Source organism: Vicia villosa, unplaced genomic scaffold (genome assembly GCF_029867415.1).
Source record: "Vicia villosa cultivar HV-30 ecotype Madison, WI unplaced genomic scaffold, Vvil1.0 ctg.006503F_1_1, whole genome shotgun sequence".
Classification (NCBI taxonomy): Eukaryota; Viridiplantae; Streptophyta; class Magnoliopsida; order Fabales; family Fabaceae; genus Vicia; species Vicia villosa.
The window spans coordinates 3300-29216 of NW_026706777.1; the positions used below are offsets into that span (position 1 = coordinate 3300).

The 25917-nt window shown below is 34.0% G+C and overlaps 1 protein-coding gene across 1 annotated transcript; it reads left to right on the forward strand.

Moving 5' to 3' along the window:
- The first annotated feature begins 23574 nt into the window (after positions 1–23574).
- On the forward strand, positions 23575–25172 carry LOC131643004 (uncharacterized). The gene is made up of 4 exons (XM_058913154.1): positions 23575–23907; positions 23998–24228; positions 24274–24991; positions 25126–25172. The coding sequence occupies exons 1-4, from the start codon at positions 23575–23577 to the stop codon at positions 25170–25172; spliced, it is 1329 nt and encodes a 442-aa protein (XP_058769137.1).
- The last annotated feature ends 745 nt before the right edge of the window (positions 25173–25917 follow it).

The window sequence follows — 25917 nt, forward strand, 5'->3', positions numbered from 1 at the left end:
TCTAAATCGGAAAAACTTTGGACAAGTTCCGTAACGATTATCTTCCAAGACTTAAAGCGGTAACCTTGGACGGTTCCGAAACAGTCAACACAAAGACTTTCAAATCCTTCATCAAGATATAATAAATGGATTCATTCTGATGAACAAACCATCAACACATTTACCAGGTGGCATCTGAAAGCCCATCTCAGGTAATGTTCCAATCTGCCCAACAACATTTCACAGACGACATTCAAATACAACTTCCAACATCTCTTCTGATCAGGGTAAGTGCAAATTTTCAGGGCATCTAAATATTCAATCATCTTCTACCTTCAGATTTCAGGCAATATCTTCAGGTTTAAGAAGATTGAATAGGGGCAACTGTTATACCCCCAAAATTTGCCCACATATTTTTTCAAGAAAACTCCAATCTGAAAATTAAGGGTCTCATATAATCATGGATTTTTATTTCAACAAATATCCTGACATATGAAATACTTAGTTTTTAGAATCTTTCTTATACAGTAATTTGGCTTGCAGTTGAATTTATTCTTACGCAAACTCCAAATACTGTTTATTACTTCACACATGCTATTTATTTATTTACAGATAAATAGTACTGACACAATTGGTACAGAGTTAAATCTTTTTTGCAGGCGCAGAATCAGGAAACTCAGACTGTTGGGTAACAAAGTAGATTATTATTATCTTTTGTTTCCCACTAATTTTTGTATTATATTCCATTATTTGCAAAAATCTTTTCAAAATCTCTTTTTTCAAAAATCAAATCTCTCCTTTTTCCAACACTATCATACACTTTCTTTCAAATCTTACTTCCACTCAAATTTTCCTTTTGTACGGAATCACATCATTCCCCAACGTCTCTTTCCTTCTTTCCATTCTATAAATACCTCTCATTTTCTTCCATAAAATCTCACATCAAATTCCAATTCATCTTTCAAATTCCTATCTTCATAATCCATCCTTTCTCTTCTTCCCTGACAAGAATGGCAAAGTGGGTAGAGACACTGTTTCTTACAGTCATCACCATTGCTACGGTGATCATGACTTTCTTCTGCCTGCACAGTCCTGAGGAGTGTGGACCTGCAATGGTTGCATGCTCCCAATCATCTACATGTTATTATTCATAGCATGGGTCCATTAATCGTCATTCTTAAAATTTGCCGTATTTCTTATTTCTTAAATGTACCGTTTATTCGTCGTACTGTTCAATATAGTATGTAATATTTGTACTGTCAGTATTAAATGTTGTACTATTTGTCATAATATTGCTTAATTACTAAGATAATATTTTGTGTGTTTTCTGCGAGTCAAATATTCCTATTTCTGTGCATTAAATGATTTTCAGGGTTATTATCGGTAATTTTGCCCGCATACCGTAAATATTAGTTATTTATTATGTCTGTGTTTTTCTAACAAGTCATGTAAATAAACTTTCATTTTTCACATAAAACAAAAACAAAAAACAACAACAAAAAAGAAAATTAACTTTGACTGTTGATTTTTCACTCTAACTGCAACGTCAATACCTGAACAGTCAGTCGACAGCCAAACTGCTGGCAGTACAATTCTCAGTGTTTTGTACCATCAATCAAATCAATCTTTCACAATTCCAAAATTCCAAGGTTTTTGTTCAAGAAGTCTTCTGAATATCACGCGATTAGCAGAGACTCAACACTGCACAAAAATCAGGTACGCTTAACTGTCTCCTACACAAACAGTCCCTAATCAAAGGTTTTTCTTGTTTTTACAAGGAGCAACAAGTTTTTGAGAGCTCAAATGGATTTCATACACATCCATATATCTCAAAGTACCATCATACAAATTTTCAAACTTCAATTCACTCAGACGCACCGTCAGCAGCTCAAACAGTCAACAGACGACCCGTTTTGACCAAAAAAGTCAACAGACAGTCAAAAATGAAATTTTTTGTCAAAGTCCATATTTTGTCAAAGGATTCATCATTTGATCATTGGATGATCATAATTCATCAAGGAAAGATCAAAAATCAACAAAGCCCTAAGATTCAAAATTAGGGTTTTTTGCCTGAAAAGTCAACTCAACTTTGACTGATCATAACTCTCTCATCCTTCATCCAAAAAATTCAAACCAAGGCTTGTTTTGAAGGAAATTCAATTATCTTTCAAATGCCATTGATCCCATGGTCATTGGATTCACCATTTGAAAAATATGACCAAAGACATTACAGGTCATTTTCAAAGTCAACAAAAAGACACTTTTTTCAAAAGGACACACAAGGAGCTTCAAAAATCATTTTGACATGAGACCAAAGGCATTGGTTAGAGGACTCTTTGAGGTTTCCAAAAAGTGCAAGATCTCCTTCATATGACAAAAATTGAAGGATTTACACCTTGTTGAAGTTGGCTAAATTTTGGGAAAATGCATGAAATCAACATTGCTCAAAAATGTGTTTTTTCCAAATGGGGCCAAGTTTTCAGCATTCAAACATCATTTCCATGTTACTATGGGCCTCCCACGACCAAGACTAAGCCCATACCTTTTTTATCCATTTTTTGCATGATTTTATCTTACTTTAAGATTAAAATTAAAAGAAAAATGCATGGATAATGGTAGCTTACAAATCAAGCATGACTCACCTCAAAGAATCTTCATCTTTCTGCAGAGAATTGAAGGACAAGGCAGGTGCATTGAAGGCAAGATGACTTGGTCAAGAATTCAAGCTTTTTTATATTAAAAAATGCAAAGTTTCAACAAAGGCAACTAGCTGCAAGTTAGCCTCAATTCTAAGCACACATAGCTTATAAATAAGCTATCATAGTTCAGCAAACAAGAGGAGGCAAGACCAGAAGCATAGCATAGCATATAACACTTGTAGTCACTTCAAAAAAATCCAAAGAAAAACTCAAATTCGAATTTGTAATTTCAGTCCATTTCAATACAAACTAAGCATTCATATACCTTCCTTAAACATCACTGAAACTATCTCAATCAATTACAAGCCTTGAAGCTCACTGAATCGAGCTACACAGGTCAAAATTTGTTCAAACTAAAATCAATTCGTATCTGGTTATTCACACATGTTTAACAAGATGTAGACATACTATTGAGTTTGGTTTGAGGTGTAGATCATTTCTGGAAACTTAATTGAAGTTTGGACACGTATAAACGAAACTACCATTTTAGGGTTCATAGCTTCAAATTTAGGGCTTTCCAAATTAGGCAAAATTAGAAGTTCTGATTAGCACCATTAGATTCGCATGAACAAGACGAAACGAATGGAACCATCGCGCCAAACTTCTTTGCATGTTTACCCCTATTCGCTATTTTGCAGGTTTGAGGTTCACTTACTATAGCGCTTTTTCATAAAAACGCTGTAAAAGGCCCTGGCGAGAGGTTGAAGATGATGAGGTGTCCCCACCTCATTGGTTCAGACGCGCGCGTTTTTTTTTAAATTGTCCTCTGATTCTGTGCTTCGCAGGTGTAGCTTTTACCACGTGCCTCACCATCTGGACCACCTGATCTCATTTAATGAATAATCCAACGTGCCAGATCAAACCATCCTTATCATGGACTCTCAATCCAACCACACAGGATCAGTATCCTTTATTTCTATTTTATTTTCTATTTTATTTAATTTCTTTGTTAAATTAATTAAAATAGTTTTAAAAATCCAAAAATACACAAAAAATATTTTTAGACTTCTAAATTAATATACTATTTTCTGAAATAAAAATATTTTATTTTTCTTCAAAATTTCAATATTTTGCATAATTAATTAGTATATATTTATATATTTGCTTTTTAATTATTCTAACCAATCAAAAAATCCCAAAAAAAATTGTTCTTCATAAAAAATATTGTTTATATATTATAAACTAATTTTGTTCATATTTTGAATAATTTTATCTTTGAGTTTTAAATTATTTGTATAATTATTTGCATAATTATGTTTTAATTAACTTAAATCAATTTCAAATCAATTTCCAAAAATTCCAAAAAAATTAGTTTTGTTTTAAAATTAATTGACAAATATTTTTGTACATATTTTTTGAACTTATTTCTAGGTTTAAATCTATTTTCATCTTTTTTCTTCATTTTAATTTAATTAATTATGCATTAATTTTAATTTAAAATCAATCATAAAAAATCCAAAAACATGCCTTTTATTTTTCTTGCAATTTAAAATTCCTAGATAAATGTATAGGATGTCAAATTCATGTAAATAGGCTAGTTTACATTCCCGCACAATCGATGTAATAGCGTAGATTTACTTTCCGCACTTTACATTTCCGCATTTTAATTCCAGTACATATAAACTGCGTGTATGTCAAAGATAAAATTGAACCGTTAGATCACTAACGTCAAAGATAAATATCTGAATCCAATCACAATCACACTTGCACCTCTTCAGGTAATCCCTTTTCAATCTTTCAAAATCAAAGTCAAATTTTACTGTTTCGAGTACAAAATCGAACCTTGCTTTTATATCCGATGAAAGGATGGATTTTTTAAAGGAAATAGGATAAAGACCTTACAACTCAGGGTAGACCTCCTAGTTTGCTTGCTCAAATCAAACAAACAAAATTCTCATACACTGTTGATTTTTCAAAAAAAACTTTCAAAAAAGACAATACTTTGTATACATTCAAACACGGATTATTACAAAGTTAACGTTCTTTTCAAAACATCTTTCGAAAGATAAACAAGCATTTTGTATACATCCACACACGGATCATTACAAAATTCAATTTACAAAGGTATTTGAAACCACATATGAGCAATTTCAGAGCAATTGAAAAGTGATCGAAAAACAAGTGAGCTAAGCAAACTTAAGAGCCCATGGATAACCATGGATACAAAGGGTGCTAACACCTTCCCTTTGTATAACCTACCCCCTTACCCAGAATTTCTTAAAGGTCTTTTTTCTGTGTCTTTTATAAACCTTTCCTTAATTGGATAAAATAAAAGGTCGGTGGCGACTCTGTGAATTTTCAAAAATGCGAAAGCATTAAGCGACAAAAAAGAGTCAGTTCACGTATCTCTACAGAACAGAGGTATGGCCCGGTATTAAAAAAAATCGGAGGTCCACACATTTACAACAAGTTGTTTGACAGACTCAAGAAATACAAGTTGCGACTGAACCCAAATAAGTGTACCTTTGGAGTAAGATCCGACAAACTCTTAGGTTTCATCGTCAGCAGCAAAGGTATTGAGGTTGATCCCGCCAAGGTTAAAGCCATTCAAGAAATGCCTATACCTCGTACCGAGAAACAAGTCAGAGGATTCTTGGGACGTCTAAATTACATCGCCCGATTCATTGCCCACATGACTACTACTTGTGTGCCGATCTTCAAACTGTTGAAGAAAGATCAAGTGGAAAGGTGGAATGACAAATGCCAGTTAGCCTTTGACAAAATCAAAGAATATCTCCAAAAACCTCCAATCTTGTTGCCACCTGTGGAAGGCAGACCTCTGATAATGTACCTAACTGTGTTAGAAGACTCAATGGGGTGTGTACTAGGACAACATGACGAATCCGGCCGAAAGGAGCACGCAATCTACTATCTTAGCAAAAAGTTTGCCGATTGTGAAACAAGATACTCACTACTCGAAAAAACTTGTTGTGCCTTAGCTTGGGCAGCTCGCCGACTAAGACAGTACATGCTAAATCACACCACTTTCCTAATCTCCAAGATGGATCCCATCAAATACGTGTTCGAAAAACCTGCTCTCTCAGGAAGAATAGCGAGATGGCAAATGATCTTAACAGAATATGACATTCAATACACTTCACAAAAAGCAATCAAAGGAAGTGTGGTAGCTGATCATCTGGCTCATCAAGCAGTGGATGATTATCAAGCATTGAACTTTGACTTCCCAGACGAAGACATTATGCTAGTCAATGACTACAAACAACCAGGACCAGAAGAAGGACCCGAGCCAGGATCCCGGTGGACTATGGTTTTTGACGGAGCTTCTAATGCACTTGGCAATGGCATCGGAGCTGTGATCATTTCCCCCGCAGGAAGTTACACACCCGTTTACTGCCAGATTATGCTTCAATTGCACTAACAATATAGCCGAATACGAAGCATGTATTCTGGGTCTCAAAAGCTGCAATCGATCTAAGAATCAAATTCCTGGAAGTCTACGGAGACTCGGCCTTGGTAATCTACCAAGTCAAAGGGGAATGGGACACGAAGCACCCGAATCTAATTCCTTACAAAGAATATGTGCTGAGTTTGATTCCTTACTTCGAAGAAATCACTTTCGAACACATCCCACGCGAGGAAAATCAACTAGCTGATGCTTTAGCTACATGTCATCCATGTTCAAAGTCAGGTGGGACAACGAGGCGCCTATGATCACCATTTACATGCAAGATGAACCATCCTATTGCAATGAGATCAATACCGAAGGAACCGAGAAAAACCATGGTTCCATGAAGTAAAAAGATATCTCGAAGCTCAGGAGTACCCTGAAGGGGCATCCATTAACGACAGAAAGTTTCTAAGGAGATTTGCTGCCAAATTCTTTCTAAGCAATGGAACCCTATACAAACGCAACCATGACTCGACTTTACTTCGCTGTGTAAACAAGAAGGAAGCAGAACAGATCATGGAAGAAATACACAATGGTACCTTCGGTACTCATTCCAGTGGACATACAATGGCTAAAAAAATCCTGAGAGCAGGTTATTACTGGTCTACCATGGAAACAGACTGCCATCATCACTCCCGAACATGTCACAAATGCCAGATATACGCTGACAAAGTACATGTACCTCCAGTTCCATTAAGCGTCCCTGACGGCTCCTTGGCCTTTTGCAATGTGGGGTATTGATATGATTGGAGAAATCAAACCTACTGCCTCCAACGGACATCGCTTTATCCTGGTCGCTATTGACTACTTCACAAAGTGGGTAGAAGCAGCTTCATTTGCTTCTGTCACCAAAAATGTGGTGGCCCGGTTCATCAAATACAATCTCATTTGTCGGTACGGCATCCCTGAACGGATTATCACGAACAATGGCACAAATCTAAACAACAGAATGATTACTGAACTTTGCACACAGTTCAAGATCAAGCATCATAATTCCTCTCCATATCGACCAAAGATGAACGGCGCGGTGGAAGCTGCCAACAAGAACATCAAGAAAATCATACAAAAAATGACAGTAACTTACAAAGACTGGCATGAGATGTTACCTTTTGCTCTTCATGGTTATCGCACATCTGCGCGTACTTCAACAGGGGCAACTCCATTCTCCCTAGTCTATGGTATGGAGGCAGTTCTTCCAATTGAAATTCAGATTCCTTCCCTAAGGATTATGAAAGAAGCCAATCTAGACGAAGACGATTGGATTCAAACACGGTTGGACCAGATAAACTTGATTGATGAGAAAAGGCTCGCAGCTATTTGTCATGGTCAGCTATACCAAAAGCGTATGATCAAAGCCTTCAACAAAAAAGTCAAAAGTCAAGCATACCAAACTGGTGGCTTGGTTGTCAAACGCATCATCTTACCACAAGGTGATCCCAGAGGCAAATGGACTCCCACCTACGAGGGACCATTCATAATCAAGAAAATATTCTCCGGCGGAGCCATGTTGCTTACCACCATGGATGGTGAGGATTTCCCACACCCTGTGAATGCTGACATAGTCAAAAAATACTTCGCTTAAAAAAAAAAAAAAAAACAGCTCGCTAAGTTGAAAACCTGAAAGGGCAACTTAGGCAAAAACGAGCGTCTCGGTGGATTGAAAACCCGAAAGGGCGGTCCAGGCAAAAATTAGAGACTAAACAAATATTATCCCGGTAGGCTGAAAACCTGAAAGGGCAGCCTAGGCAAAAGTTAGGGAATGAAGCATACAACAGTGTTCCGTTCAGCTGCCTACTCACCATCAAGATTCAACACCTCAAAGACACCGATCAGTCCAATCACTTTCTTCCAACAAGTGAGGGATGAGATGCTCGAAGACAGATTGGCAATAGCAGAGTTGAAACTTAACTGGATCGTTTTCACATAGCTATTTATCTTTATAAATATTTTCCAAAACTTTCTGACAATTTCCTACTTCTAGGATTGTTGTCTCCCTGTGCTAACCAGCCTATCATGGCTCTCTTTTTCAAAAATCAATGCAGCTTAGGCTCAAAAATCACTATTTTCACTTTTTCTGTTTTAAATACGTAAGCGTCCCCATGATAATTTTGAATGAACATGTGCATTTGAATATGATTGATGTTTACCAGGAAAAACAGGAATAGCATTCAGGAAATGTCCCAATTATCTGGACATCATCCCATCAGAAGAAAATCCCCAAGAGAAACGCATTTCTCAGCAAATTCCTCAAAAAGATTTTCTCTTCAAAAGAAGTCTTATCCCCCAGCAGGGTTGTTCCAGATTACTATCTTCAGAAGGTGTGATCTCCGCACCCGGACTTGGTCAGATAGTGCATCGGAGGATTATGCATCTTCCTCATTCCCATTTGAAAGGGCATCAGAACTTCCAGCTACCTTTCATTCTCAAGAGATATTCAAAGATCCTTCAATAGAGTACCAGGGTTCTCAAAGAATTTCCACAGCCGAGGGTACTCAAACAAGACAAAAGATCATCAACGATCACAATATAAGTCATATCCAGATGACTGGCGGAAATTTATTTTCCCAAATAGGAGCTCGACATCTCACATTCATACATTCACATATTCATACATCTCACATTCATACATTCACATATTCATACATCTCACATTCATACATTCACATATTCATACATCTCACATTCATACATCACATATTCACGTTCATACATCATGCATCATGCGCATATTCAGACGCATATTCATACACAACATAACCTGCATATTTCTCTGGGAATATCATACATTTACATGCATCATAAACATTGCATATCACTAACTTGATTTTTCAGGTAGACGGATAACTTCAACAAAGATGTTCTCAAACACATGCAGTGTTCACCTGAACTCCATGAACGGTTCTCTCAGATATAATCAAGCCGAAGATTCATTCTGATCACTTACCAACTCAAAAACAGACATCACAGATCTAAAGCGATACCTCAGACGGTTCCAGAACGATCTAGCATCACAGATCTAAAGTTGATACCTGAGACGGTTCCAAAACGATCTAATATTGCAGATCTAAAGCGATACCTCAGACGGTTCCAGAACGATCCAACATCACAGATCTAAAGCGATACCTCAGACGGTTCCAGAACGATCTAGCATCACAGATCTAAAGTTGATACCTCAGACGGTTCCAAAACGATCTAATATTGAAGATCTAAAGCGATACCTCAGACGGTTCCAGAACGATCCAACGTTGCAAATCTAAAGCGATACCTCAGACGGTTCCAAAACGATCTAACATTGCAGATCTAAAGCTGATACCTCAGACGGTTCCACAATGATCAACTTCCAAAATCTAAAGCGGAAAAACTTTGGACAAGTTCCGTAGCAATCATCCTCCAAGACTTAAAGCGGTAACCTTGGACGGTTCCGAAATAGTCAACACAAAGACTTTCAAATCCTTCATCAAGATATAATCAATGGATTCATTCTGATGAACAGACCATCAACACAATTGCCGGGTGGCATCTGAAAGCCCATCTCAGGTAATGTTCCAATCTGCCAACAACATTTCGCAGACGACATTCAAATGCAACTTCCAACATCTCTTCTGATCAAGGTAAGTGCAAATTTTCAGGGCATCTAAGTATTCAATCATCTTCTACCTTCAGATTTCAGACAATCTCTTCAGGTTTAAGAAGATTGAATAGGGGCAACTGTTATACCCCAAAATTTGCCCACATCTTTTTTCAAGAAAACTCCAATCTGAAAATTAAGAGTCTCATATAATTATGGATTATTTCAACAAATATCCTGACATATGAAATACTTAGTTTTTAGAATTTTTTCTTATACAGTAATTTGGCCTGCAGTTGAATTTATTCTTACGCAAACGCCAAAAACTGTTTATTACTTCACACATGCTATTTATTTATTTACAGATAAATAGTACTGACACAACTGGTACAGAGTTAAATCTTTTTTTGCAGGCGCAGAATCAGGAAACTCAGACTGTACTGGTAACAAGTAGATTATTATTATCTTTTGTTTCCCACTAGTTTTTGTACTATATTCCATTATTTTCAAAAATCTTTTCAAATCTCTTTTTCAAAAATCAAATCTCTCTTTTTCCCAACACTATCATCCACTTTCTTTCAAATCTTACTTCCACTCAAATTTTCCTTTTGTACGGAATCACATCATTCCCCAACGTCTCTTTCCTTCTTTCCATTCTATAAATACCTCTCATTTTCTTCCATAAAATCTCACATCAAATTCCAACTCATCTTTCAAATTCCTACCTCATATCTATTTTCTCTTCTTCCCTGACAAGAATGGAAAAATGGATAGAGACACTGTTTCTTACAGTCATCACCATTGCTACGGTGATCATGACTTTCTTCTGCCTGCATAGTCCTGAAGAGTGTGGACCTGCAATGGTTGCACTCCCAATCATCTACATGTTATTGTTCATAGCATGGGTCATTAACCGTCATTCTTAAAATTTGCCGTATTTCTTATTTCTTAAATGTACCGTTTATTCGTCGTACTGTTCAATATAGTATGTGATATTTGTACTGTCAGTATTAAATGTTGTACTATTTGTCATAATATTGCTTAATTACTAAGATAATATTTTGTGTGTTTTCTGCCAGTCAAATATTCCTATTTCTGTGCATTAAATGATTTTCAGGGTTATTATCGGTAATTTTGCCTGCATACCGTAAATATTAGCTATTTATTATGTCTATGTTTTTTTAACAAGTCATGTAAATAAACTTTCATTTTTCACGTAAAACAAAAACAACAAAAAAAAAAGAAAATTAACTTTGACTGTTGATTTTTCACTCTAACTGCTACGTCAATACCTGAACAGTCAGTTGACAGCCAAACTGCTGGCAATACAATTCTCAGTGTTTTGTACCATCAATCAAATCAATCTTTCACAATTCAAAATTCCAAGATTTTTGTTCTAGAAGTCTTCTGAATATCACGCGATTAGCAGAGACTCAACACTGCACAAAAATCAGGTACGCTTAACTGTCTCCTACACAAACAGTCCCCAATCAGGGTTTTTCTTGTTTTTACAGGAGCAACAAGTTTTTGAGAGCTCAAATGGATTTCATACACATCCATATATCTCAAAGTACCATCATACAAATTTTCAAACTTCAATTCACTCAGACGCACCGTCAGCAGCTCAAACAGTCAACAGACGACCCGTTTGACCAAAAAGTCAACAGACAGTCAAAAATGAAATTTTTTGTCAAAGTCCATATTTTGTAAAAGGATTCATCATTTGATCATTGGATGATCATAATTCATCAAGGAAAGATCAAAAATCAACAAAACTCTAAGATTCAAAATTAGGGTTTTTGCCTGAAAAGTCAACTCAACTTTGACTGATCATAACTCTCTCATCCTTCATCCAAAAAATTCAAACCAAAGCTCATCTTGAAGGAAATTCAATTATCTTTCAAATGCCATTGATCCCATGGTCATTGGATTCACCATTTGAAAAATATGACCAAAGACATTACAGGTCATTTTCAAAGTCAACAAAAAGACACTTTTTTCAAAAGGACACACAAGGAGCTTCAAAAATCATTTTGACATGAGACCAAAGGCATTGGTTAGAGGACTCTTTGAGGTTTCCAAAAAGTGCAAGATCTCCTTCATATGACAAAAATTGAAGGATTTACACCTTGTTGAAGTTGGCTAAATTTTGGGAAAATACATGAAATCAACATTGCTCAAAAATGTATTTTTTCCAAATGGGGCCAAGTTTTCAGCATCAAACATCATTTCCATGATGTTATGGGCCTCCCACGACCAAGACTAAGCCCATACCTTTTTTTATCCATTTTTGCATGATTTTATCTTATTTTAAGATTAAAATTAAAAGGAAAATGCATGGATAATGGTTAGCTTACAAATCAAGCATGACTCACCTCAAAGAATCTTCATCTTTCTGCAGAGAATTGAAGGGCAAGGCAGGTGCATTGAAGGCAAGATGACTTGGTCAAGAATTCAAGGTTTTTAATATTAAAAAACCAAAGTTTCAACAAAGGCAACTAAAGACACTTCTTAGCTTCAATTGTAAGCACTCAATGCTTATAAATAAGCTATCATAGTTCAGTAACAAAAAGGGAGGCGAGTTCAGAAGCATACATAAGCTCATAACACTTGTAATCACTTGAAAAAAATTCAAAGAAAACTCAAATTCGAATTTGTAATTTCAGTCCATTTCAATACAAACTAAGCATTCATACACCTTCCTTGAACATCACTGAAACTATCCCAATCAGTTACAAGCCTTGAAGCTCACTGAATCGAGCTATACAGGTCCAAATTTGTTCAAACAAAAATCAATTCGTATCTGGTTATTCACACATGTTTAACAAGATGTAGACATACTATTAAGTTTGGTTTGAGGTGTAGATCATTTCTGGAAACTTAATTGAAGTTTGGACACGTATAAACGAAACCACCATTTTAGGGTTCATAGCTTCAAAATTAGGGCTTTCCAAATTAGGCAAAATTACAAATTCTAAATAGCACCATTAGGTTCGTATGGATCAGACGAATTGAATGGTACCATCGCGCTAAATTTCTCTGCACGTTTACCCCTATTCGCTATTTTGCAGGTTTGAGGTTCATCAATTACAGCGCATGTTTCATAAAAGCGCTGTAAAAACCCCTGGCTGAAGGTTGAAGACGATGAGGTGTCTCCCCCTCATTGGTCCAGAAGCGCGCGCGTGTTTTTAAATTTTCCTCTAATTCTGTGTTTTGCAGGTGCAACGTGTCCCATGAGCCTCAATTTCTGGACCACTTGATTTCATTTAATGAGTCATCCAACGCTCCAGATCACGCGTGCACATCATACTCCCTCAATCAAACCACACAGGATCAGTATCCTTTTATTTTCTATTTTATTTTCTATTTTATTTTAATTTCTTTGTTAAATTAATTAAAAATAGTTTTAAAAATCCAAAAAATACACAAAAAATATTTTTTGACTGCTAAAATAATATATTATTTTCTGAAATAAAAATATTTTATTTTTCTTTAAAATTTCAATATTTTGCATAATTAATTAGTATATATTTATATATTTGCTTTTTAATTATTCTAACCAATCAAAAAATCATAAAAAAATTTGTTCTTTATATAAAATATTGTTTATATATTATAAACTAATTTTGTACATATTTTGAATAATTTTCTTTTTAAGTTTTAATTATTTGTATAATTATTTACATAATTATGTTTTAATTAACTTAAATCAATTCCAAAAAATTCCAAAAAAATTAGTTTTGCTTAAAATTAATTAACAAATATTTTGTACATATTTTAAACTTAATTTCTAGGTTTAAATCTATTTTCATCCTTTTTCTTCATTTTAATTTAATTAATCATGCATTAATTATAACTAAAATCAATCATAAAAAATCCAAAAAACAGGCTTTTTATTTTCCTTGCAATTTAAATTCCTAGATAAATGTATAGGATGTCAAATTCATGTAAATAGGCTAGTTTACATTTCCTGCACAATCGATGTAATGGCGTAGATTTACTTTCCGCACTTTACATTTCCGCATTTTAATTTCCAGCAAATATAAACTGCGTGTATGTCAAAGATAAAATTGAACCGTTAGATCACTAACTTCAAAGATAAATATCTGAATACAAACACAGTCACACTTGCACCTCTTAAGGTAATCCCTTCTCATTCTTTTCAAAATCAAAGTCAAAATTCCACTGTTTCGAGTACAAAATCGAACCTTGCGTTTATATCCGGTGAAAGGATAGATTTTTAAAGGAAATAGGATAAAGACCTTACAACTCAGGGTAGACCTCCTAGTTTGCTTGCTCAAATCAAAACAAACAAAATTCTCATACACTGTTGTTTTTCAAAACAAAACTTTCCAAAAAGACAATACTTTGTATACATCCAAACACGGATTATTACAAAGTTAACGTTCTTTTCAAAACATCTTTTGAAAGATAAACAAGCATTTTGTATACATCCAAACACGGATCATTACAAAATTCAATTTACAAAAGTATTTGAAACCACATATGAGCATTCTAAAGCAATTGAAAAGTGATCGAAAAACAAGTGAGCTAAGCAAACTTAAGAGCCCATGGATAACCATGGATACAAAGGGTGCTAACACCTTTTAAATTAACACATTACCCATCTAAATAAAAAAATAAAAACAAATTTTAAAATTAAATATTATAATAGAGTTATGTCATTCAAGAGATAGAAACCATTTATTTGTCTCAATTCTAGGTATTGTCAAACAAAAATATTGTAAATTCTATGTGAGGATATGTTTTAGTAGTTCAATTGTTAAGTGTTAGGTTTTCTTTTTCAAGCATATAATTTTCTTTCGTTGTTTATCATTCTTAATATGATAAGTCATTACTTGGGATTATGACGTCCACATTGGTACTTTATACATTATACCGGGTTTCTTATACAGTGAAAATTTCCTTTGAGATATAAAATCTTACACAACCTATTATATTACATGTATAATCTGGTTGTGTAACAAAATGACCCAAATTGCACGAAAGATAAGTCTTCATTCTTCGCATATCCTTTTACTTATATTTTGAAACTTGATAATCTTAGACATTAACTCTTATTTAAACACAATAATATAGTGCTTTTCTAAGCAAGGTGTATCTGGAGTCGAGAAGATCTAGCTTCAAGGTTCAATTTGAACACATAAATAATGAAGTTGATATTCCTCCAACTTGCATGCAATTGATAAACAGAGTATTGAGATGATTATCTAGTCTTCAAAAAAACATGTAGCTTCTATCTTAATAGGAAGAAAAACTCTACTTGATCGTTCAAAAAAGACATATATACTTCCTTGTGAAACGATTAATGTATTATTCCTTTGTATTGTAACTTTAAAATGGTGATATGCTTTCGAAAATATCTAAAACACAAAGAGATATGTTGAGTTAAAAATTGTCTCTTTAAAATTGTCTCTTTTAATTTTTTTAAAAATAATTTTAAGTATATGTTGAGTTAAAAAAAAAGATATTTTTCTGAAAAAACTATTAAACTTGTGAATAAACGATTTTGTTTAATTTTATTCGTAATATTTTGATGTGGAATATAGAACGGGTGCTCTTTCTTTCTTCATGTGAAAATTTCTTAAGTTTTTTATTACAATGGCTCGCAAAGGTGTGTTTCATTACAAATAGTAATATATAATAAAAATAGTTTTTTAAGTTAAAAAGTTATTGAAGAACTAAAAAATACAATTATAGGAACCTTTTTCAAAATCTCAAAATCATAAATATTTTGGAAAAAAATATTGATAATCTTGACTACAGTATATATTTCCTATAATTACATATTTAAAATACATAATTGTGATATTTAATATTATAATATCAATTTAAATTTTATAAAATGTATTTAACTAAAAAAGGAACTTTTATAAAACCTAACGTATCTATAAAAGGCCAAGTGAGGTACGGAGAAAATAAATATCATTTTTCATTAAACTTGCTTGAACAACTCATGAAGATGTGGTTCTAATTGATCCATTGAATGTTTTTAACCAAGGAAAATATGGTTGAGGGTGTTTGAGATAAATTACATTTTCACAATCTTTCTCCACCGTATTTCCTTGATTAAAGAAATTTGTTGGTTCAAAAAGTAAATTTTAGAACAAGTTAATCACTGTTTCTAGTAATTAACTAATAGCTTATTTTTCTTTATAGTTTCTACTATTTCAATTCGAATGATTTATTACATACAAAAAAAGAAGTAAACATTCTTTGCTTCTCCAACTTTTTGATAAAAAAAAAGGACTATGTTTTCATAAAAAAGGACTAGAGTGACATGAATATTGATAATTCGAAACCAATATACTAAATTAATAATAACATAACATTTGATATTTTAATACATACATATATATATATATATATATATATGTTAAATTATATATGTTGATAATTTGATACAACCCATAGATATACGTTTATATAGCTTTTGTCGCGATATCAGTTACAAATGAACAAACAAGTTTACATTAAAATGGAAAACATTATTATTTTTCGTTAGAAATGTCATACATCTGACGGCTAAATGATAAGAGATTTATATTGAAACTTTAAGAGACAAATTTCCTAACCTTGATAGAACTTTAGTAAAATAGCCATCAACGACACCTTTTAAATTAACACATTACCCATCTAAATAAAAAAATAAAAACAAATTTTAAAATTAAATATTATAATAGAGTTATGTCATTCAAGAGATAGAAACCATTTATTTGTCTCAATTCTAGGTATTGTCAAACAAAAATATTGTAAATTCTATGTGAGGATATGTTTTAGTAGTTCAATTGTTAAGTGTTAGGTTTTCTTTTTCAAGCATATAATTTTCTTTCGTTGTTTATCATTCTTAATATGATAAGTCATTACTTGGGATTATGACGTCCACATTGGTACTTTATACATTATACCGGGTTTCTTATACAGTGAAAATTTCCTTTGAGATATAAAATCTTACACAACCTATTATATTACATGTATAATCTGGTTGTGTAACAAAATGACCCAAATTGCACGAAAGATAAGTCTTCATTCTTCGCATATCCTTTTACTTATATTTTGAAACTTGATCATCTTAGACATTAACTCTTATTTAAACACAATAATATAGTGCTTTTCTAAGCAAGATGTATCTGGAGTCGAGAAGATCTAGCTTCAAGGTTCAATTTGAACACATAAATAATGAAGTTGATATTCCTCCAACTTGCATGCAATTGATAAACAGAGTATTGAGATGATTATCTAGTCTTCAAAAAAACATGTAGCTTCTATCTTAATAGGAAGAAAAACTCTACTTGATCGTTCAAAAAAGACATATATACTTCCATGTGAAACGATTAATGTATTATTCCTTTGTATTGTAACTTTAAAATGGTGATATGCTTTCGAAAATATCTAAAACACAAAGAGATATGTTGAGTTAAAAATTGTCTCTTTAAAATTGTCTCTTTTAATTTTTTAAAAATAATTTTAAGTATATGTTGAGTTAAAAAAAAAGATATTTTTCTGAAAAAACTATTAAACTTGTGAATAAACGATTTTGTTTAATTTTATTCGTAATATTTTGATGTGGAATATAGAGCGGGTGCTCTTTCTTTCTTCATGTGAAAATTTCTTAAGTTTTTTATTACAATGGCTCGCAAAGGTGTGTTTCATTACAAATAGTAATATATAATAAAAATAGTTTTTTAAGTTAAAAAGTTATTGAAGATCTAAAAAATACAATTATAGGAACCTTTTTCAAAATCTCAAAAACATAAATATTTTGGAAAAAAATATTGATAATCTTGACTACAGTATATATTTCCTATAATTACATATTTAAAATACATAATTGTGATATTTAATATTATAATATCAATTTAAATTTTATAAAATGTATTTAACTAAAAAAGGAACTTTTATAAAACCTAACGCATCTATAAAAGGCCAAGTGAGGTACGGAGAAAATAAATATCATTTTTCATTAAACTTGCTTGAACAACTCATGAAGATGTGGTTCTAATTGATCCATTGAATGTTTTTAACCAAGGAAAATATGGTTGAGGGTGTTTGAGATAAATTACATTTTCACAATCTTTCTCCACCGTATTTCCTTGATTAAAGAAATTTGTTGGTTCAAAAAGTAAATTTTAGAACAAGTTAATCACTGTTTCTAGTAATTAACTAATAGCTTATTTTTCTTTGTAGTTTCTACTATTTAAATTCGAATGTTTTATTACATACAAAAAAAGAGGTAAACATTCTTTGCTTCTCCAACTTTTTGATAAAAAAAAAAGGACTATGTTTTCATAAAAAAGGACTAGAGTGACATGAATATTGATAATTCGAAACCAATATACTAAATTAATAATAACATAACATTTGATATTTTAATACATATATATATATATATATATATATATATATATATATATATATATATATATGTTAAATTATATATGTTGATAATTTGATACAACCCATAGATATACATTTATATAGCTTTTGTCGCGATATCAGTTACAAATGAACAAACAAGTTTACATTAAAATGGAAAACATTATTATTTTTCGTTAGAAATGTCATACATCTGACGGCTAAATGATAAGAGATTTATATTGAAACTTTAAGAGACAAATTTCCTAACCTTGATAGAACTTTAGTAAAATAGCCATCAACGACACCTTTTAAATTAACACATTACCCATCTAAATAAAAAAATAAAAACAAATTTTAAAATTAAATATTATAATAGAGTTATGTCATTCAAGAGATAGAAACCATTTATTTGTCTCAATTCTAGGTATTGTCAAACAAAAATATTGTAAATTCTATGTGAGGATATGTTTTAGTAGTTCAATTGTTAAGTGTTAGGTTTTCTTTTTCAAGCATATAATTTTCTTTCGTTGTTTATCATTCTTAATATGATAAGTCATTACTTGGGATTATGACGTCCACATTGGTACTTTATACATTATACCGGGTTTCTTATACAGTGAAAATTTCCTTTGAGATATAAAATCTTACACAACCTATTATATTACATGTATAATCTGGTTGTGTAACAAAATGACCCAAATTGCACGAAAGATAAGTCTTCATTCTTCGCATATCCTTTTACTTATATTTTGAAACTTGATAATCTTAGATATTAACTCTTATTTAAACACAATAATATAGTGCTTTTCTAAGCAAGATGTATCTGGAGTCGAGAAGATCTAGCTTCAAGGTTCAATTTGAACACATAAATAATGAAGTTGATATTCCTCCAACTTGCATGCAATTGATAAACAGAGTATTGAGATGATTATCTAGTCTTCAAAAAAACATGTAGCTTCTATCTTAATAGGAAGAAAAACTCTACTTGATCGTTCAAACAAGACATATATACTTCCATGTGAAACGATTAATGTATTATTCCTTTGTATTGTAACTTTAAAATGGTGATATGCTTTCGAAAATATCTAAAACACAAAGAGATATGTTGAGTTAAAAATTGTCTCTTTAAAATTGTCTCTTTTAATTTTTTAAAAATAATTTTAAGTATATGTTGAGTTAAAAAAAAAGATATTTTTCTGAAAAAACTATTAAACTTGTGAATAAACGATTTTGTTTAATTTTATTCGTAATATTTTGATGTGGAATATAGAGCGGGTGCTCTTTCTTTCTTCATGTGAAAATTTCTTAAGTTTTTTATTACAATGGCTCGCAAAGGTGTGTTTCATTACAAATAGTAATATATAATAAAAATAGTTTTTTAAGTTAAAAAGTTATTGAAGATCTAAAAAATACAATTATAGGAACCTTTTTCAAAATCTCAAAAACATAAAAATTTTGGAAAAAAATATTGATAATCTTGACTACAGTATATATTTCCTATAATTACATATTTAAAATACATAATTGTGATATTTAATATTATAATATCAATTTAAATTTTATAAAATGTATTTAACTAAAAAAGGAACTTTTATAAAACCTAACGCATCTATAAAAGGCCAAGTGAGGTACGGAGAAAATAAATATCATTTTTCATTAAACTTGCTTGAACAACTCATGAAGACGTGGTTCTAATTGATCCATTGAATGTTTTTAACCAAGGAAAATATGGTTGAGGGTGTTTGAGATAAAATACATTTTCACAATCTTTCTCCACCGTATTTCCTTGATTAAAGAAATTTGTTGGTTCAAAAAGTAAATTTTAGAACAAGTTAATCACTGTTTCTAGTAATTAACTAATAGCTTATTTTTCTTTGTAGTTTCTACTATTTCAATTCGAATGTTTTATTACATACAAAAAAAGAGGTAAACATTCTTTGCTTCTCCAACTTTTTGATAAAAAAAAAAGGACTATGTTTTCATAAAAAAGGACTAGAGTGACATGAATATTGATAATTCGAAACCAATATACTAAATTAATAATAACATAACATTTGATATTTTAATACATATATATATATATATATATATATATATATATATATATATATATATATATATATATATATATATATATATATATATATATATATATATATATATGTTAAATTATATATGTTGATAATTTGATACAACCCATAAATATACATTTATATAGCTTTTGTCGCGATATCAGTTACAAATGAACAAACAAGTTTACATTAAAATGGAAAACATTATTATTTTTCGTTAGAAATGTCATACATCTGACGGCTAAATGATAAGAGATTTATATTGAAACTTTAAGAGACAAATTTCCTAACCTTGATAGAACTTTAGTAAAATAGCCATCAACGACACCTTTTAAATTAACACATTACCCATCTAAATAAAAAAATAAAAACAAATTTTAAAATTAAATATTATAATAGAGTTATGTCATTCAAGAGATAGAAACCATTTATTTGTCTCAATTCTAGGTATTGTCAAACAAAAATATTGTAAATTCTATGTGAGGATATGTTTTAGTAGTTCAATTGTTAAGTGTTAGGTTTTCTTTTTCAAGCATATAATTTTCTTTCGTTGTTTATCATTCTTAATATGATAAGTCATTACTTGGGATTATGACGTCCACATTGGTACTTTATACATTATACCGGGTTTCTTATACAGTGAAAATTTCCTTTGAGATATAAAATCTTACACAACCTATTATATTACATGTATAATCTGGTTGTGTAACAAAATGACCCAAATTGCACGAAAGATAAGTCTTCATTCTTCGCATATCCTTTTACTTATATTTTGAAACTTGATCATCTTAGACATTAACTCTTATTTAAACACAATAATATAGTGCTTTTCTAAGCAAGATGTATCTGGAGTCGAGAAGATCTAGCTTCAAGGTTCAATTTGAACACATAAATAATGAAGTTGATATTCCTCCAACTTGCATGCAATTGATAAACAGAGTATTGAGATGATTATCTAGTCTTCAAAAAAACATGTAGCTTCTATCTTAATAGGAAGAAAAACTCTACTTGATCGTTCAAAAAAGACATATATACTTCCATGTGAAACGATTAATGTATTATTCCTTTGTATTGTAACTTTAAAATGGTGATATGCTTTCGAAAATATCTAAAACACAAAGAGATATTGTAATACCCAGTATTATAATTGTCCTATTATTATTACTAATTTGTTTTGGTATAAATGATGGATAAACATAATACACATTCTTACTAATAGGCTTGTTATGATAATTGAGCCAATTAGTGACATGGGAGGGTAGTTTAGACATTTCCCACTAAATTAGATGTAAGACTTGGGTTGTGGTCCCTCACTCTCTCCACTCTTGCAAAAACCAGAATTTGTTGTTGGAAGGCATAGAACGTGAAATAGAAGGAGGAAGAGAGAAGCTTGTCATTCTTCAACATTGCATGCACCTTGATCAAGCTCAATCCACCTCTGAATCTTGATTTTCGCAGTCTTTCCTCAATCTAAGGTGAGTCCATAGATAGAAAATGGGGTTTGACTCATTTGGGAACTTTTGGGGTTTAAGGGTTTTGGAGAAATTAGGCTTAGATCCTTGCTAATAACATGTTTTGATGTTGTTGATTGCTTGTTTATACTGTATGTTGGCTGGATATACCCTTAATTTGTACATGCAGGTGAAATCAAGGGGTTAAAGTACCCCAGGACAGAACTGATGAGTTCTGCATTTTTTCTGTTTCTGCTATGAGCCGCTAAGCGGGCAAAGACCGCTAAGCGGTACTGGGCATTTTTCCAGAAATTCGCGGTTCCGCTGAGCGGGCCCAGTCTTCCCGCTGAGCGGAGGATGCTGTTGTGAAGAAAAAAATAAATATCGCGAGCCCGCTAAGCGGACGTGAGGCCGCTAAGCGGGAAAACAATTGTGGTTCGCCACTGGAAAGCCCGCTTACGGGCCGCTAAGCGGCCAGTGCTGGGCAGAATTTTATTTTTCCTTCCCCTGAGGGCAGTTTCTGATTCTAATCGTAATCGGACCCCTCCTTAATTATTAGTACGCATATGTACGTCTGATGAGTAGTATTTTATAGCACCTTTTTACCTTGTTTCCGTTGGGCTACTCATGAATGGATATCATACGTAACGTAGATATGCTACCCAACAATTTTGTTTATTCATTTGAGATTAGATATGAATATTATGATGATAAGATGATACAATGTGTGTGGTGTCCGATGTTTCGGTTAAACATTCGGATTGAATTGCTTTGTGTGACTTTACGCTTGTTATGCGTGTGTATGCATGAATCGAAGCGGGCCAGGGGCTAGGTTGATTTATGACTCGGGCTTTGTAATCAATGAGTCGTCCCGGGCTTTGTGATCAATGGGACAGCCCCGATCGTGCGATCTTGGGCTCACACCTGAGCTACCGTTGCAGTGTGCTTGTGAGGGTCTGGAGGCTTTCCCACTTGGTGTTAACACACTTGCGTGCTCGGTATGGTGGGGTTATGTAACCATGTAGGTTAACACATAATCGGTAACTCACCTCTAGTGGGGTCAAGTAGACTACACACTAGGCTTTCGCCCGATGGGCTCACGTGTTAAGATGGCGTATTGTACTTGATGTCAACACACGTGCGTAAAGGTGGCTATTGGGACAATGACGCCCTTTCGGCTAGGGTCATCTCGCGGCCAATTAGGCTTGTGCGAACCCATTCAACCATTCTTGCAGTGTGCTTGTACAAGTCTCTTGACGTTAGACGTGGGTGTAACTCATCGAGGGTGTGTTCTATAACCTAGTCGAGGCATTAACGCGCTTCTTGATTCCCCGTATAAGGATACGGGTTTTGCATACTTGTTTGTGATACAGTTGTGTGTTTGTATGTGATGAGTCCAATGGTGGATAAATCATTTGGTTGCTCCGTACTTGTACCGGATGTGAGGATTACCCGAATCCATGGCGGATTCGTTTGTTTTGCATGTACCCTTTAGATCCGAGTGGACTAATAGGATAGGCGGGCTCACTGAGATTTAGTAATCTCATCCCATTCCAATTCTATCTTTTTCAGGTGGTTCAAGGCAAGATCGTGGCAAAGGCAAGGCGGATTAGTCCTTTGGCGTTGATGCTAGATAACATCTTTTGTTCGCATTTTAATGCTTTTGTAGTACTCTATTGGATATTGTACTATTTTGGATGTATTATCATTTTGGCCATGATACATTCGGCTCTTGTACCTCGTGCTTGTGATGTTTTTATTTCTATCTTTCCGCTGCGACATTATGTAATCATTGTCTTTATGAACCATATATAGCACTTTATGCATATTATTCTAGACAAATATGTGTGGGGTGTTACAGTTGGTATCAGAGCAGGTCGATTCTCGGCTTTGCTAAAGACACATCATAATGCAGCACAATTCTGCCTCATATGTGTATAGCCGGCATGATTCTGTGTGTCTTGCCTATGGCATTGAGCCTGATCAACTTAATTCCGTGTGTAGGACAGACAGGGAGATGGCTGAGCAGCGCAGAGGTCCTGGAAGGCCAAGAACTAGAAATGTGGAATCCGAGCAAGCAGCTGGGAATGCAGGCGTACCTTGGCAGCAGATAATGCAACAGATGCAACAGCAGAATCAGATGATGATGCAGATGATGCAGGGCATGCAAGGACAACAACCTCCTGCTCCGGTTCCTGTTCCCCAAGCTCCAGCAGGGCCAGATTTTCGTGCTTTCTTCAGAATGGATCCCCCAGAGTTTGCAGGTGGCTTAGACCCAGTAATGGCTCATGACTGGTTGGCTAGTATGGAGAGGATATTCCAGGCAATCCAGTGTAACGAAGAAGAGAAGGTGATCTTCGCTACTCAGAAGATGAAAGGACCAGCTCTTAGGTGGTGGAATACTGCGTCTACCTATTTCACTACCCGGGAGATCCCTAAGGACTGGCATCATTTCAAGGCGACATTTCTAGAGAAGTATTTCCCTAACAGTGTTCGGACCCAAAGAGAAAGAGAATTCCAGAATTTCAAGCAAGGCAATTTGTCTGTTTCCGAGTATGCTGAAAAGTTTGAAGATATGGCTGATTACTCACGACAGGCTGTTTATGCTCCTGACGAGCTATGGAAGATTGATCAATTCTTGATGGGTTTGAGGGCCGATATTGCTCATAGTGTGTCTTAGAGGGAGTTCACCACGTATGCTGAATGTTTGAGGCAGTGCTACGTTGCCGAAAACAGCTTGAAGAGAGTTCAAGAAGAAAGGAATCAAAACAGGGTTAACCTTAGAGACCAAGGAAGATCTACTCAGCACCTAAAGCCCCGTAACTCTCCATCAAAGAAGAAGCAAGGTTATGGTGACCAATCCAATCGACACCCTTATTGTGACAAGTGTAAAAGAAGACACCCTGGGGATTGCAAGCTCACTTCAGTGACTTGTTATGAGTGTGGCGAGCAAGGTCACATATCTACGTATTGTCCCAAGAAGAAGAAAACTCAGGAGAAGACCACAGGTCGCGTCTATACCTTGGATGCAAGAAAGGCCAAAGGGAACAACAATCTCATCGCAGGTACTTGTTATGTAAACAATCAACCCTTATGTGTGTTAGTTGATTGCGGAGCTACGCATTCTTTTATCTCTACCGAGTGTGCTTACCGACTTGGTTTGGAGGTTAATCCCTTACCCGACCCTATGGTCATTTCTTCAGCCACGGACGATACAGTGGAAGCTCGACTGATTTGTAAGGATTGTTCAGTATCTTTTAATGGTCGTGACTTTCCGATTGATCTAATTTGTTTACCTCTTAAGAGACTCGATGTCATTCTTGGAATGGACTGGTTGTCTCCTAATTCGGTGTATATTGGTTGCAAGGAAAAAGCCATATTCATTCCTGCTAAAGAAACATCCTCCGACGATGCAATTACCAAGTTGATTGAAGGTACGATCAGCGCGGTCAATTATCTCTTTTCACAAGAAAGATCTTTTCTTTTGATTCTTTCCGAAGAACCCTCCGTGAGGGTGGTATTGTCGGAAATACCTGTAGTGTGCGAGTATCCTGATGTCTTTCCTGAGGATATCACTTCTCTTCCTCCGGAAAGGGAAGCAGAATTCTCAATTGATCTTATTCCTGGCACTGCCCCAGTTTCTATCACTCCATATAGGATGTCTCCTATTGAACTCAGAGAACTGAAGAGCCAGCTGGAAGAACTTCTAGCTAAGCATTTTATTCGGCCCAGTGTTTCTCCATGGGGAGCTCCTGTTCTATTGGTGAAAAAGAAGGATGGGAGTATGCGTTTGTGCATCGACTATCGTCAGCTGAATAAGGTCACTATAAAGAACAAATACCCCTTACCGCGGATTGATGACCTCCTAGATCAGTTGAAAGGAGCCAGTGTGTTCTCGAAGATTGATCTCAGGTCAGGATATCATCAGATTCGGGTTAAGAGCTCAGATATACCTAAGACTGCATTCAGGACTCGGTATGGTCATTACGAGTTTTTAGTTATGCCTTTTGGTGTGACTAATGCTCCGGCGGTTTTCATGGATTATATGAATCGAATTTTTCAACCGTACCTGGATCAGTTTGTAGTGATCTTCATTGATGACATCTTAGTGTACTCACGTTCTCCGGAAGAACACGTCGAGCATTTGCGGATTGTGTTGTCTACTCTTCGAGAGAAGCAATTGTATGCCAAGTTCAGTAAGTGTGAGTTTTGGTTATCCGAAGTAAGTTTCCTTGGTCACGTCATCTCGGGAGGAGGCGTGGCAGTGGATCCTTCTAAAGTAGAAGCGGTGGTGAATTGGGATCGACCGAAGAGTGTGACAGAAGTCAGAAGTTTCCTGGGTTTGGCAGGTTATTACCGG

Excerpts from the sequence above, each read along its gene's own strand:
- LOC131643004 (XM_058913154.1), top strand. The coding sequence starts at position 23,575 with ATGGCTGAGCAGCGCAGAGGTCCTGGAAGGCCAAGAACTAGAAATGTG. Across the intron at positions 24,229-24,273 it reads GGGCCGATATTGCTCATAGT|TGCTACGTTGCCGAAAACAG; the intron begins GTGTCTTAGAGG and ends TGTTTGAGGCAG. Across the intron at positions 24,992-25,125 it reads AATTACCAAGTTGATTGAAG|GATATCACTTCTCTTCCTCC; the intron begins GTACGATCAGCG and ends GTCTTTCCTGAG.